This window comes from Nerophis ophidion, linkage group LG01, assembly GCF_033978795.1.
Source record: "Nerophis ophidion isolate RoL-2023_Sa linkage group LG01, RoL_Noph_v1.0, whole genome shotgun sequence".
Taxonomy (NCBI): domain Eukaryota; kingdom Metazoa; phylum Chordata; class Actinopteri; order Syngnathiformes; family Syngnathidae; genus Nerophis; species Nerophis ophidion.
Window position 1 is genome coordinate 26,624,611 of NC_084611.1, and position 14,818 is coordinate 26,639,428.

The 14,818-nt window shown below is 37.5% G+C and overlaps 1 protein-coding gene across 7 annotated transcripts in view; it reads right to left on the reverse strand.

Annotated features, from left to right (window-relative positions):
- msh3 (mutS homolog 3 (E. coli)) overlaps nt 1-11,156 on the reverse strand; it is a 122,119-nt gene extending 110,963 nt beyond the window's left edge. For 5 of the 7 annotated variants that reach the window (XM_061899840.1, XM_061899848.1, XM_061899818.1 and 2 more), the window contains exons 1-5: nt 10,939-11,156; nt 10,753-10,861; nt 6,312-6,514; nt 2,073-2,303; nt 1,885-2,001 (exon numbers count right to left, since the gene is read on the reverse strand). In XM_061899840.1, coding sequence (XP_061755824.1) covers nt 1,885-2,001; nt 2,073-2,303; nt 6,312-6,514; nt 10,753-10,861; nt 10,939-11,058 — 780 coding nt within the window. In that variant the 5' untranslated portion in view covers nt 11,059-11,156. The remainder of the gene's footprint in view (nt 1-1,884; nt 2,002-2,072; nt 2,304-6,311; nt 6,515-10,752; nt 10,862-10,938) is intronic. The other 2 variants (XM_061899829.1, XM_061899865.1) reach the window with 2 other exon arrangements.
- Between the last annotated feature and the right edge of the window lie 3,662 nt (nt 11,157-14,818).

The following is a 14,818-nucleotide window of genomic DNA, read 5'->3' on the forward strand; positions in this document are numbered from 1 at the left end:
TATTTTTTTTCTATTTCCAAAACACTGCCTTGTGGTCTACATTAGATGTAATGGTGTTTTTTTAGCCCAAATGTTGCATAGGTTATGTTTTACAGACCATCTTCAAACCACTTTTTGACCATCTCTTTCGGATGTAACATTTTGTGGACAATCTTATTTCAAGTGCCTCCACTTTGACAGCATCTTCTTCACGTCATGCATGTTGTAGTTTTTAGTGCTTCAATGTGAAGCCTACTGACACATTTTTTTTAATACCATACACTACTTCGTAGTAGAAATGGAAACAACGGCGGATGCCTGTGCATGTACAAGCCAGTCTGCCCCACAACAATAAGAAAGAGAAAAATTGAGAATTTATGGACTACAATGGTGGACTCGCGCAAAGCTCTTTGGGTAATCCTCTACGATATACAGAGATAACCGCTGATGTCACATGTTGGAAAAACGTTACAAGTTGTGCAAATTCTAAATGGCTTGGTTGTATGAAGGACGGCAAGATTGTTTTATAAATATCTCCGCAATGCCTCCATGGCTTGATTTAAAATTTTCGGGACTTATGCAAATCCCAAATACACAATTTAGGTAAAAAAAAGTTTGTTTTGCTTAAAAGAGGTCCCTTCTAAAGCATCACCATATTCATGAGCTAATTATTATGACCATTTATAGATAAATGATTGTGGAAAGAGTAGTGGGAGGACACCAAGTTGGAGCACTTGTGCGCAAGTTTCATTCCAGGTGAGACGGCGTATGAGTGTGCGCAGCATTATTCTATAGCTAAAGTGTGTGTATGTTTGTGCATGAAAGAAGGGAAAGCTCTTGCTCGCTTGAAATAAGTTGTTTGGCACCATCCTCCTGGTACCCAAACAACTCCAAAACCCTCAAATCAAGTCTACAAACATCCCAGAACAAGCTAGTCAGGTTACTTCTAGACCTCCACCCCAGATCACACCTCACTTCTACCCACTTCTCCAAAGTGGGCTGGCTCAGGGTGGGAGACAGAGTAAAACAACTTGCACTGAGCCTTGTCTATAAAATCTGCTACACCTCCCTGATACCGAAGTACATGTCAAACTACTTCCAGAACGTAAATGACCGCCATAACCACAACACCATGGGGGGGGTCCACAAACCACGTCACACCCAGATTCCGATCTAACAAAGGTCTTAACTCATTCTCTGTCTACGCCACATCAATGTGGAATGCACTCCCAACAAGTGTAAAAGAAAGTGCATCTCTATCCTCCTTCAAAACCGCAGTAAAAGAACAACTCCAGGCAGCTACAACCCTAGCCTAACCCTTTCCCCCCACCACATCCCACCTCTACGGATTGTAAATAATCAAATGTAAATAATCAAATGTATATAATTGTTCTAATGCTTTTTGAGCTCACTATGTTCACCGCTCGCTGTACACCTTACAAAGTAAGACCTAAACTGTTACAATGTCCATTTATCAGATGACATAATTGTTGATGACTAAAGTATGCTGATAACAACCCAAACTAACCCCCCTAACCCCCCCCCCTCCACATCCCACCCCCCGGATTGTAAATAATTCAATCTATATACTCTGATGATTAACCTGTGTGAGGACTGTATTTTGCTGATAGTATATATTTGTACCATGAATTGATTAGCATGGACCCCGACTTAAACAAGTTGAAAAACGTATGCAGGTTGTACCATTTAATGGTAAATTTTACGGAATATGTACTGTACTGTGTAATCTACTAATAAAAGTTTCAATCAATCAATCAATCTGTTGTGTCTATATATATCTGTATAAACTGAAGACCAAATATTATATATGTATTTTTCAGGAAAAAAAATACTGTGGAATTGTTCCATACAGTAGTGTGTGTGTGAAAGTAATGCTTTCAGTACCTTGTGGCCATGGGACACCAGTCGTCGGACGTGAACAAACAAACGGTGTGTAGGGATGCTGCAGGTCATGAAGTTATGGTCCAGATGACAGGTGATGTTCAACTCCTTTGCTGCAATCTAACAACAAACATTTGTAACAATCGCTATACACCTGCATACACAGTATATAGTTGTAAGCGACTCCTCACCTCAGCATCGTCTCCAAAAAACCTGTACTTGTAGCCACACTCCACAGCCAACAAGGCATTCTTGTGCTGCTGTTTCAGCTGGATCACCTGTTGCTCCAGAGGTGTGTAAACACTCTTGGTGCGTCTTGAGGCGGCGCCACCACCATCTGAAGGGGGACTGAGCTCTGTGGCCCTTTTTCCAGCAGCCCCTCTTTTGTCAACTGGCTTGGCAAACTGAGAGAAGGACAACATCTGCAAATGAAAGAATTGTAACTGACTGGATTTTATACATAACAAATAAAAAACAACAATCAATATACTATGTATGTGTGTGTATATATATATATATATATATATATATATATATATATATATATATATATATATATATATATATATATATATCGTTTTTTGGGTTGATGTGTGTATTTTTGTACGTTTATTTCGCCGTCAGATGATTGTTTGAGTACCTGCTGATAACAAAATACTGCAGGAATGTAGCAGTGGAGTGCGTCAAATACGGCCACAAAATTATACTTTCAGGAAATAAAAGCACGTTTTATAGTAGGTTTATGAGCTAAAGTATATTTAGAATGATATATAAGTATATTTTTTTGTTTTTTTCGTCAGAAAAACTAACGTCAAAACGACAGCAATTGCAAGCATCCGCACACATTTTAGTAGTAGTCACGGCTCCTGTTGTTAAGTTGGCGATACTCTCTTTATCAGTGACGGGCCGTGCGTTTCCCACCTAGGCCTTTAGTGATGTCAGACTTCAATGATTACCTCTCAAAATACCATAATTATGTCACCACATGATAGGGGTGTAATGGTACACAAAGATTTCGATTTGGTACGTACCTCAGTTTAGAGGTCACGGCTCGGTTCATTTTCGGTACAGTAAGAAAACAACAAAAATTAATGTTTTTGGTTATTTATTTATCAAATTTGTAAACAATGGCTTTATCCTTTTAACATTGGGAACACTATAATAATTCTGCCCCACGTTAATCAACATTACACTGCCTCAACTTGTTGCTCAGATTAAATAAAATGACAAAACGTTTCTTCTACATATAAAAAGTGCAACATTAAACAGTTTCAAGTCAACTCATCATGCTTAGTTTATTACAGTATTTGGAAAGCCTGTAGTTGATTTTTATTATGTTAATGTTATATTTTTATCAACATGTGATAGCAGGGACCCTGCCATTCAAACTAGGCTGCTACATTACTAATGATTCATGTAACTATAGCTGAAAAAATAGCACAATAGCAATAGGAGAGACTATTCATCCCTGAACACCATGGAGTTCATGTAGGCTTAATGATGCAGTTACATTACATCCTTAGCACACATGCATGCAACCACGCACACGCACACTGCACAATGAGCTAACACACACACCGCAAAATGAGCTAACGTTACGCTGAAAGTTAATTAGCCTTCACCTCAAGCCAGGACTGCGAGCGAGCTGAGCTGCAGTTTCTTCCTAGAACGTCATCTAGAACGTTGACTGGGAGGTATTTATTATAATTTGGGGAGAGTCCGCTGCTCACCTGCTAACAAACCTATCTGCTTGATGCTGAAGCGCTGACTACATGCGCTCTGAATATGCACTGCTGATTGGTTGTTACCGCTCTGAATACGGACTGCTGATTGGCTGTTACCGCTATATATGTAACCTATCAGATGGTTGTGTGGGTGGGACAATGCTGGGTGCTATGTAGGAGACAGAGGCAGAACGGAGCGGAGCAGCTTGTTAAGACTTTAGCTTAGGCGGCTACTTCATATGTTCGTGTGGAATTTCGTTCGGTACACCTCCGAACCGAACCGGAACTCCCGTATCGAAACGGTTTAATACAAATACACGTACCGTTACACCCCTACCACATGACCATTGCTGGATAAATACTATACAGGAACACATTTACGCCCTACTGGGCATCGGATCACCTAAACAGTGTACAAATCGGGTTATTTTCTGGCACATTTAAAAGCAATTAAAACATATCTTATGTGGTACTGTCAAAATTAAAAATTGCAGAAAACATATTAAAAGTGAAAACATTTAAAATTTTAACTCACAATTTGTAACACCCATTCAACGCTGTATAAGCCAGTGGTAGGTACCCTTGTAGGTTCACTGATTCGAGTGGAAATGGCGGGCATTTCCCCATTTCATCGCCAGAACAGCTAACCTAGCTTCTGGGGTTGGCCGACATCGTCTCACAAAATGTAGTTTCTCTCTAAATATCCTACTTTTTTTTTTAATTAATTTATTAATCAATCCAACAAAACAATACAAAATAATGCAATCAAATTCCAAAACCAAACCCAACCCAGCAACATTCAGAATAGCAATAAACAGAGCAATTGAGGACACACAAACATGACATGGTACAATCTAAAAGTAGTGAAACAAAAATGAATATTATTAGTATTAGTAACAATTTCAAAATAGCAGTGATTAAAAATCCCTCATTGATATTATCATTAAAAACGTTATTTCAAAAAATAATTAAAAACAATTAACAATGCATCGCATCTCATGAGCTTGATAACACACTGTGTCTAATATTTTACACAAATATATAATAAGTCATATTTTAGTTCATTTAATACTTAAAAAAAATTTCAATAATGGATCCAATATTCCAATATATGACTCATTATTATCTAAACTAAATGCAGTTTTTCTACTGATATCATCTCCATAGCTTGTGTATACCAGTCAGTATGAATTGGACTATCAACATCTATCCATTTTTTTAATATTACCCCTTTTGTTATTATGCATATTGAAAGAAATGCATTTTTACTCTTTGATGACATGTTACTAAATTGATGGAGATCCCCAAGAATGCAAGTTTGCACTGTCATTGGGATGTTTATATTAAGGAATGTGATTGCTTCTTTTGTTGTTTTCAACCATAAGTATTTTATTCTCTGACATTCCCACAATAAATGAACAAGAGTTCCCTCAGCTGCCCGACACTTCGTACATAACTTGCTATCTACTACACCAATTTTAAACAGCTGAGAAGATGTAAAATACAATCTATCCGAAATCTTAAATTGAGTCAGCTTATCTTTAATGTTTCTGAAGGGCTTATTGGCATTTTTCTAAATATCATTACATGATATGTCTCTTCTTGAAAATAGCCTTGCAAATATATATCCGCCACCTAATCAACATTTTGTTCTCCTTTTCTGCTATCCCGGTATGGCTACAGCGCGACACTTTCTGCTAAATTGAAACTTGTGAATGTATACTCACTTTGGAATGACAAGTGAGTACCCAATCACAGTCTTGTTAATGTCAGGCTACTTAGATAGGCTACAGTCAACAACTTGTGATCTGATTGGCTATCGCTACTGTCTCTCAACTCTATTTTTTTTCTCTAACGGTCCCGATGAGTAGTCAATCACAGGATGCGTAAATGTCACGTTCAACCGGAGGCCATCGAGAAGGCCTTACTGACAACATCTTGTGAACTGATTGGCTATCACAATTGTCTGTCAATTCTACTTACAGTGCACAGACGCCTGCATTGTTGATTCTGAAGGCCCCTGGCGGATTTCGTACAGCATGGCAACATAAGATAGCTGAATTCTGATCGGATACAAACTCTAAACTAAAAACAACAGAACTGGAACGATCATAATATAACATGAAGAGAATATGAATACTTTTAGATATTTAGGGTAAGTAAATAAAAAAATTATTGTATCTTTAATCGTAATCATGTTTTCTGGTTATGTTAGGCCAGCAGAGAAGGCCTTGCTGGCCCTGACGGCACACCACTGCTCTTTATACACGACTCTAGAGCGCACAGCTCCTCCCCTTCGGAGCCCTTCTCGTTCCTTAAGAAACAAGTGTGAATTGATTTAATTTATTTAATTTTTATTATTGTAGCACTTTGTTGTTAAAGTTAAGGATTTTTGAGATTTTCTGATCATTTGTGAGACTGCCACAGAGACTTTTGTGTGTTCTCTGTATGCGCTGAGCTTGTCGTTGTCATTGTTTTGGCTTGTTAATAAAGAGATAGTTGATCCACAACTCCCTTGTTATTTGTGTTAGTGTTCCTTGAGAGTGTACAAACGTTTACTAAAATATGGACTTTTGTCAAGACTGGAACCCATTATTTATAATTACATTGTTTCTTATTGAGAAAGTTACTTCACTATACATACTTGTGTATTTACAAACCCTATTCAAGAACCGGTTAAGTTTGTAAACCGAGGTTCCAATGTACCTGCTTTGAACTGTCCTCATCTTTGATTTTGCTCTTGTCGCTAGGTTGACCATTGCCAATTGTAGGACAAACGTCATGGATTCCACCGCTTGCCTCCTTAACTTCAACATCACAGCTGTCTTGAGTATCAGCCGTGCATGTGAAGCCTTTCAGCGTCTCCAAAGTGGACCGGCACAAACCACCCAGCCCTCGACTCTTTGAGTCTGACAACAAGAATGACAAATTGTTAAAAAATAAAAGGAGGAATGATTGTGTAAGTGGAATTTTGGCTATACACAACTCACAAAAATGTTGAGATATTTAGCTTTTGTGAGAAATTACAGGATGAACCAGAGATGCACAACAACCTTTGTGGGGTGGAAAAAAAGCATCGATAAGACAATACGTTGCGATAGTTTTTCATTTGGATACAGTAATCGTTTTTATTCGTGCAACCCTGTACTGCTAACTTGCTGTATGGCGTCAGCAGTCGAAGAAGTCGACAGACTCTTGAGAGTTTCCTCGACCACAGGTGAAATTATCAATAATGTGCAATCTCGGCAGAACACGTTGCTCAGATTCACTTTCTTCACAAAAATCTCAAAACAATCTAAGTCAAGTACACATAAGCTTAAGACTCATTCATGAATAAGCCGTTTATTCATGAATGAGCACATGAATCCCTGCTTGTTGTCAAGGAGAGACACAGTTGCCAATTCAACAATGTTGGTTTCAGCTCATGTGCATCAAACATTATAGTATTTCATATGTATTAATATTGTTTAAAAATAAATACTGTGGCCATTTCTTTTTCTCATACTTTTCAGCTCAGTGTATTCAGTGTCACCCAAAACCAGTGAAGTTGGCACGATGTGTATTTCGTGAATAAAAACAAAATACAATGATTTGCAAATCCTTTTCAACTATATTCAATTGAATACACTGCAAGGACAAGATATTTAATGTTCGAACTGAGAAACGTATTTATTTATTTTTTGCAAATAATCATTAATTTAGAACTTAATGGCAGCAACACATTGCGAAATAGTTGGCACCGGGGCATTTTTAACCGTGTTTCATGGCCTTTCTTTTTAACAACACTCAGTAAACGTTTGGGAACTGAGGAGACCAATTTTTCAAGCTTTTCAGGTGGAATTCTTTCCCATTCCTGCTTGAAGTACAGCTTAAGTTGTTCAACAGTCCAGGGTCTCCGTTGTTGTATTTTACGCTTCATAATGCGCCACACATTTTCATTAGGAGACAGGTCTGAACTACAGGCAGGCCAGTGTAGTACCCGCACTCTTTTACTATGAAGCCACGCTGTGGCTTGGCATTGTCTTGGGACGTCCATGATAACGTTGCTTGGATGGCAATATATGTTGCTCCAAAACTTGTATGTACCTTTCAGCATTAATGGTGCCTTCACAGATGTATAAGTTACCTATGCCTTGGGCACTAATACACCCCCATACCACCACAAATGCTGGCTTTATAACTTTACGCCTATTACAATCCGGATGTTTCTTTTCCTCTTTGGTCCGGAGGACACGACATCCAGTTTCCCCAAAAAATTTGAAATGTGGACTTGTCAGACAACAGAACACTTTTTTTTCCTCAGTCCGTCTTAGATGAGCTTCGGCCCAGGGAAGCGGGCAGCGTTTCTGGGTGTTGTTGATAAATGGCTTTCGCTTTGTATAGTAGAGTTCTAACTTACACTTAGAGATGTAGAGACCAACTGTAGTTACTGACAGTGGTTTTTCTGAAGTTTTCCTGAGCCCATATGGTGATATCCTTTACACACTGATGTCGCTTTTTGATGCGGAAAGTCCGTAATATCATCGCTTACGTGCAGTGATTTCTCCAGATTCTCTGAACCTTTTGACGATATTACGGACCGTGGATGGTGAAATCACTAAATTCCTTGCAATAGCTCCTGAGAAATGTTGTTCTTAATCTGCTCGACAACTTGCTCACGCATTTGTTCACAAAGTGGTGACCCTCTCCCCATCCTTGTTTGTGAATGACTGAGCATTTCATGGATGCTGCTTTTATACCCAATCATGGCCCCCACCTGTTACCAATTAGCCTGTTCACCTATAGGATGTTCCAAATAAGTGTTTGATGAGCATTCCTCAACTTTCTCAGTCTTTTTTTAAACTTGTGCCAGCTTTTTTTAAAACATGTTGCAAGCATCAAATTCCAAATGAGCTGATATTTACAAAAAATAACAGTTTTGTAGTTTGAACGTTAAGTATCTTATCTTTGCAGTCTATTCAATTGAATGTAGGTTGAAAAGGATTTGCCAAATCATTGTATTTTGTTTTTATTTACAATTTTCACAACGTGCCAACTTCATTGGTTTTGGGTTTTGTACTTGTGCAATACGTATGCATAGACAAAACAATCTATCTTCATATCTATTCAGTGGACTGTTCGGCAAAAGACATTTCTGTTCAGGGAGACAATTGTAAACTGTATTTTGACATTCAAGTGGCAAGAAACGTCCTCTCCAACCACCCCCAAACGTTCATTCACTAGGGCTGTCCTGGAATTTGTCCAATGAATTATTATTGTTATCTGATCACACCATGCGATTAAGACAACACCTAACAATTGTCAACAGCAGGTTGCAACCAAGAATAATAAACCACTAATAATAATAATATGCTGGAAATTGTATTGATTGATTCATGGACCTCACACCTTTTGTGATTTTAGCTGTTCAGCTCCTTGCTAGAGAACAACTTGTGCAAAAAGTAAAGAAACACTGATCAGTTGGACATTTGGTTCATTTAAATTTTTAAAGAAGGTAAAATTTAGATAAGATTAGAATGCAGGTGTGCTCAAAGTGGGGCACGGGGGTCACATTTGGTTCACCAAATCGTTTAGTTTGGCCCGTAAAGGGTGGCTTCCAAAAAGTAATACATATTGATAGAACTGATATCTTTCAAGCTCAGACTAGTAATGAAAGCATGTCTGCTAGGCTGAGTATAGGTCACATTTATTGAATGTGATGATCTCCATTTCTTTAAATAAGTTGGCAAAGGGCTACACTTTTCAATCATAGCAATGCTATACACCAGGGGTGTCAAACTCATTTTAGATCGGGGGCCAAATGGAGAAAAATCTACTCCTAAGTGGGCCGGACTGGTAAAATCATGACACGATAACTTGAAAATAAAGACAACTTCAGATTGTTTTCTTTGTTTAAAAATAGAACAAATAGAACATTCTGAAAATGTACAAATCGTAATGTTGTTTTTTTTTTTTTACTCTAACATGTTGCGGTTAAAAGTATTTTATTTTAATTTGTCGTTATTTATATTTTCTGAAGAAATTATGTGATAATGTTCGTCAGTCAACTTATTGGGGTTGATTTTCAATCCATCAAGATAAACAAATTATATCAAAATCAAATTACAGTATGGTATTCATTAGGGGTGTGGGGAAAAATCGATTCGAATACGAATCGAATATGTTGTGCGATTCAGAATCAATTCTCATTTTAATATATATATATATTTTTAACTCAATCCAACAAACCACTACACAGCAATACCATAACAATGCAATACAATTCCAAAACCAAACCTGACCCAGCAACACTCAGAACTGCAATAAACAGAGCAATTGAGAGGCGACACAAACACGACACAGAACAAACCAAAAGTAGTGAAACAAAAATGAATATTATCAACAACAGTATCAATATTAGTTATAATTTCAGCATAGCTGTGATTAAAAATCCCTCTTTGACATTATCATTAGACATTTAGAGAAAAAAAAAAAAAGAACAATAGTGTCACAGTGGCTTACACTTGCATCACATCTCATAAGCTTGACAACACACTGTGTCCAATGTTTTCACAAAGATAAAATGAGTCATATTTTTGGTTCGTTTAATAGTTAAAACAAAATTACATTACATGTCAGCAGACTGGGGTAGATCCTGCTGAAATCCTATGTATTGAATTTATACAGAATCGTTTTGTATCAGAAAAATATCGTTTTTGAATTGACAATCGCGTTGAATCGAAAAAAATCGATATATTATCGAGACGCGACCCCAAGAATCGAGATCGAATCGTGGGACACCCATAGATTCGCAGCCTTAGTATTCATGTAGTTTGATCATTTTCCTCGACGGATGTACTAACATCATGTTGTTTATTTTGTAGATGTGTAGCATCATCTACAAAGACACAAAAAATTGCAACTGCGACATCCATTGGACACAATCAGAACAGCTGTCTCTTTAATTCTTAGCAAACTTATCCCGTGGGCCGGATAAAACCTGTTCACGGGCCTGATCCGGCCCTCGGGCCGTACATTTACACCCCTGCTGTACACCAATGGGCTTGTGGCACCTTAGTCATACTGCATTTTAGGTTCACCCAGAAATTTCACCTGAGAGACAAATATGTCTAACTTTATGTGAGTAGTGAAATTGGGCTGGACTCACCTGTAGAGCTCTGAGTGGAATCTGTGTCAATGTCTCCATCCTCTTGAACCTGAAAGGAGAGCCTTGCTTGTTTGGAAGGTGAGTCAGAATGATGGTGGGAGGCACGCTTCTGTGGAGGGTTAAAGTCAAATAATGAGTTACATACTCAAAATAAAAGACTGAAGATTGAAATCATTTGTAGCTCACCTTGCCTCTTGGAGGATTAGAATTAGCTTGTGTTTTTGGCACACTACTGCTACTCAATCCCCCGAAGTACCTGCTAATGGACGTCTGGGTGGTACACGACTTTTTCAGACTTTTGGGCATAGTTACCAATTATTTATTTTAAAAAATCTCCCATAAACGTGCATTATGTTGACAGCACAGATGAATCCACCTTTTTGAACACACGGCGGCGCGCGTTAATGACGTACACATCAAGCAAGCACCCTGTTTCCTGTTGACTATTTCAACATTAAATCTATTTATGTTACTTAAGAACATGTTTGTTCTGTATTTCCACATTATCATGTTTTTAATACATTTTCAAACATAGAAATTACGTTTTTCTTTACGTGCGTTCTTTTTAAGCACAAATACACATTTTCTTAAGTAATCTAAAAGCTTTTGTTTTGTTAATGGACGTCTTGACATCCGGGATAAACCACTCCAGTAACTTAACTTTATATTACATTATAAAAAAAATTCTCTGAATCATAAAATTATCACGAGGCAGTGACAAAATCAAATACGGTATCAGATAAAATAAAATTTGGGAAAAAATTGGATACATGCAAGCAAAAAAAGTTTTAATTTAAGAAAACTATTTTTCCTTATTTTTATTTTTTTTTAATATATTTTACATATGCCATTCATCCATCCATTTACTACCGCTTGTCCCGTTCGGGGTCGCAGGGGGTGCCTGCATTCAGGCGGAAACATCATAATAATAATAATAATAATAATAAAAATACCAATAATATTAATGATAATGAGAACAGTAGTAATTTAAATAAAGTCAATCTGAGGAAGCAACGTGGCAAACTCTTATGAACAACATAACGTTTGGAAAAAATAAACTAAAGCAGGATACATACAAATATTGTAAAAAAAAACTAATATATAGAAATGAATTACAATCTTACAAAGTTTCACATAATTTTTTGGCACTGTTAGTATATTATTATAGAGTATTGGTAGCTGTTATGTCATAATTTACCTCTTTGGAAATACCGTATTTCCTTGAATTGCCACAGTGCATATATTATGCGCCTGCCTTGATTTACTGCCGGGTCAAACTCGCTTCCCAAAATAATTAGCGCATGCTTAGTATTACCGCCTGGTCAAACTCGTGACGTCACAAGTAACACTTCCCCTGTCATCATTTTCAAAATGGACGAGGCTGATTTCAATACCGGTAATTTGAAAATGCATAAAGGAAAGACGAAGTGGCTGGAGATAGGGAAGTCTGGGCTTCCCTGCTTAGGCTGCTGCCTCCGCGACCCGACCTCGGATAAGCGGAAGATGATGGATGGATGGATGGATAAAGGAAAGAAGATTAAGAGCTATTCAGTAGGATTTATGGTCCAAGTTTACGTCGCACTCAAATTTTTACTGCATGCCTTTGGTAAGTGCCGGAGTGAGAAGACGTTTTAAAATAATTAGCGCATGCTTACTTTTACCGCATGTCTTTGGTAAGCGCAGGAGTGAGAAGAGGTTTTAAATTAATTAGCGCCCCGGCGCCAATTCAAGGAAATAAGGCAGTTACCACCAAATTAACACCGATTATGAAAGTTCATGATGATGCTTTCGCACGTGGTCGAAATTGTCTTGACCAGTACCTTACGACAAGGAATGAAAACCCCTAAATAATCACTGAAAAAAATGGAAACCGACAACATTTGCAATACATCACATTTACCAGAGAATAACAAAGGGAAATCAGACATTGCTTTTGAAATTTGGTTGACAAGCTTTAGAGTAAAAGGATATGACACAAAAAAAGACTTTTGTGCATCCTCGGGCGCTGTTGCACATGCAGAGAAACATGCTGAGAGAGAAGATACACATCAGAATCATTGGAAACAATTTGAATTGGTAGATTTTACTCTCTTTTTCATCCATCCATCCATTTTCTACGGCTTATTCCCTTTTTGGGGGTTTCAAGGGGCGCTGGTGCCTATCTCAGCTACAATCGGGCGGAAGGCGGATTACACCCTGGACAAGTCGGCACCTCATCACAGCTCTCTTTTTCAGTGTAAACAATAAATATTAACGAGTAACTAGAAATATAAACAAGGACTTAAATAACTAATACGTGCAAGGCTAATAAAAAAAAGTTTAGAGGTGTATAGAGCAAACAGCAAAACGGTGATGATGTAAACATGAGTTGGTACAGTGGTTCTAAAATGGGGGTACGCGTACCCCTAGGGGGACTTGAAGGTATGCCAAGGGGTACGAGAGATTTTTTTCCCAAAAAATCCTTTATAAATATATTTATTGAATAATACTTCAACAAAATATGAATGTAAGGTCATAAACTGTGCAAAAAAATGCAACAATGCAATATTCAGTGTTGACAGCTAGATTTTTTGTGGACATGTTCCATAAATATTGGTCTTAAAGATTTATTTTTTTGTGAAGAAATGTTTAGAATTAAGTTCATGAATCCAGATGGATCTTGATTACAATCCCCAAAGAGGTCACTTTAAGTTGATGATTACTTCTATGTGTAGAAATGTTTATTTATAATTGAGTCACTTTTTTATTTTTCAACAAGTTTTTAGTTATTTTTATATCTTTTTTTCCAAGTACTTCAAGAAAGACCACTACAAAGAGCAATATTTTCCACTGTTATACAATTTAATGAATCAGAAACTGATGACATAGTTCTGTATTTTACTTCTTTATCTATTTTTTTCAACCAAAAATGCTTTGCGCTGATTAGAGGATACTTGAATTAAAAAAATGTTCACATGGGGTACATCACTGAAAAAAGGTTGAGAACCACTGCGTTAGTACTTTCCCAGTGACAGATGAATTACAGAGGTATTTCACAACATTCATCAGATTGATAGCTCGGGAGAGGAAATTGTTTTTATGACGGGTTGTTTTGGCGTGCAGGGATTTGTAACGCCTGCAGGAGTTTGGACAATTTGTGACCATGGTGTTAAAGTTAAAGTACCAATTATTGTCACACACACACTAGGTGTGGTGAAATTTGTCCTCTGCATTTGACCCATCCCCTTGATGATTCAATATTTATTCTACACATTTTTACAACATTGGAAAACATTAGTAAAACTTCCCAGAGTGAGAGATAACTTCTGGAAATGACTGTCATAGAATGGCGAAAGGTATAGCAGTCTGTGTCCAGCTTAAAGGAAATGGCAGGCTGTCTTCTTCTGATGGATGTATTACAATCTTCGCAAGTCAACTAACGTTTGCTGTGGTCTGGAACAACATGGTACACTATAAAAAAAAGTTCTATTTTGGTTTCATCTGACCACATGACATTCTCCCAATCCTCTGCTTTATCATCCATGTATCCATTTTGGTATAAACTCAACTCGTCGTGTTTGGAGGAAGAAGAATACTGAGTTGCATCCCAAGAACACCACACCCACTGTGAAGCATGGGGGTGGAAACATCATGCTTTGGGGTTTTTTTTTCTGCTAAGGGGACAGGAAGATTTATTTGTGTTAAGAAAAGAATGAATGGGGCCATGTATCGTGAGATTTTGAGCCAAAACCTCCTTCCATCAGTGAGAGCTTTGAATGGTTGACCAAATACATATTTTCTACCATAATTTACGAATAAATTCTTTAAAATTACTACAATGTGAATTCCTGGACTTTTTTTCACATTCTGTCTCACAATTGAAGTGTACCTATGATGAAAACTACAGACCTCTGTCATCATTTTAAGTGGGAGAACTTGCACAATCGGTGGCTGACTAAATACTTTTTTGTCCCACTGTACGTATCCTACGAAGTCAGACCTACACTTTTTTAATGTCCATTTCTCAGATAATGCAATCGATGACTGAAGTGCTGATATCAACCGAACTTAACCCCCCCTCCACATT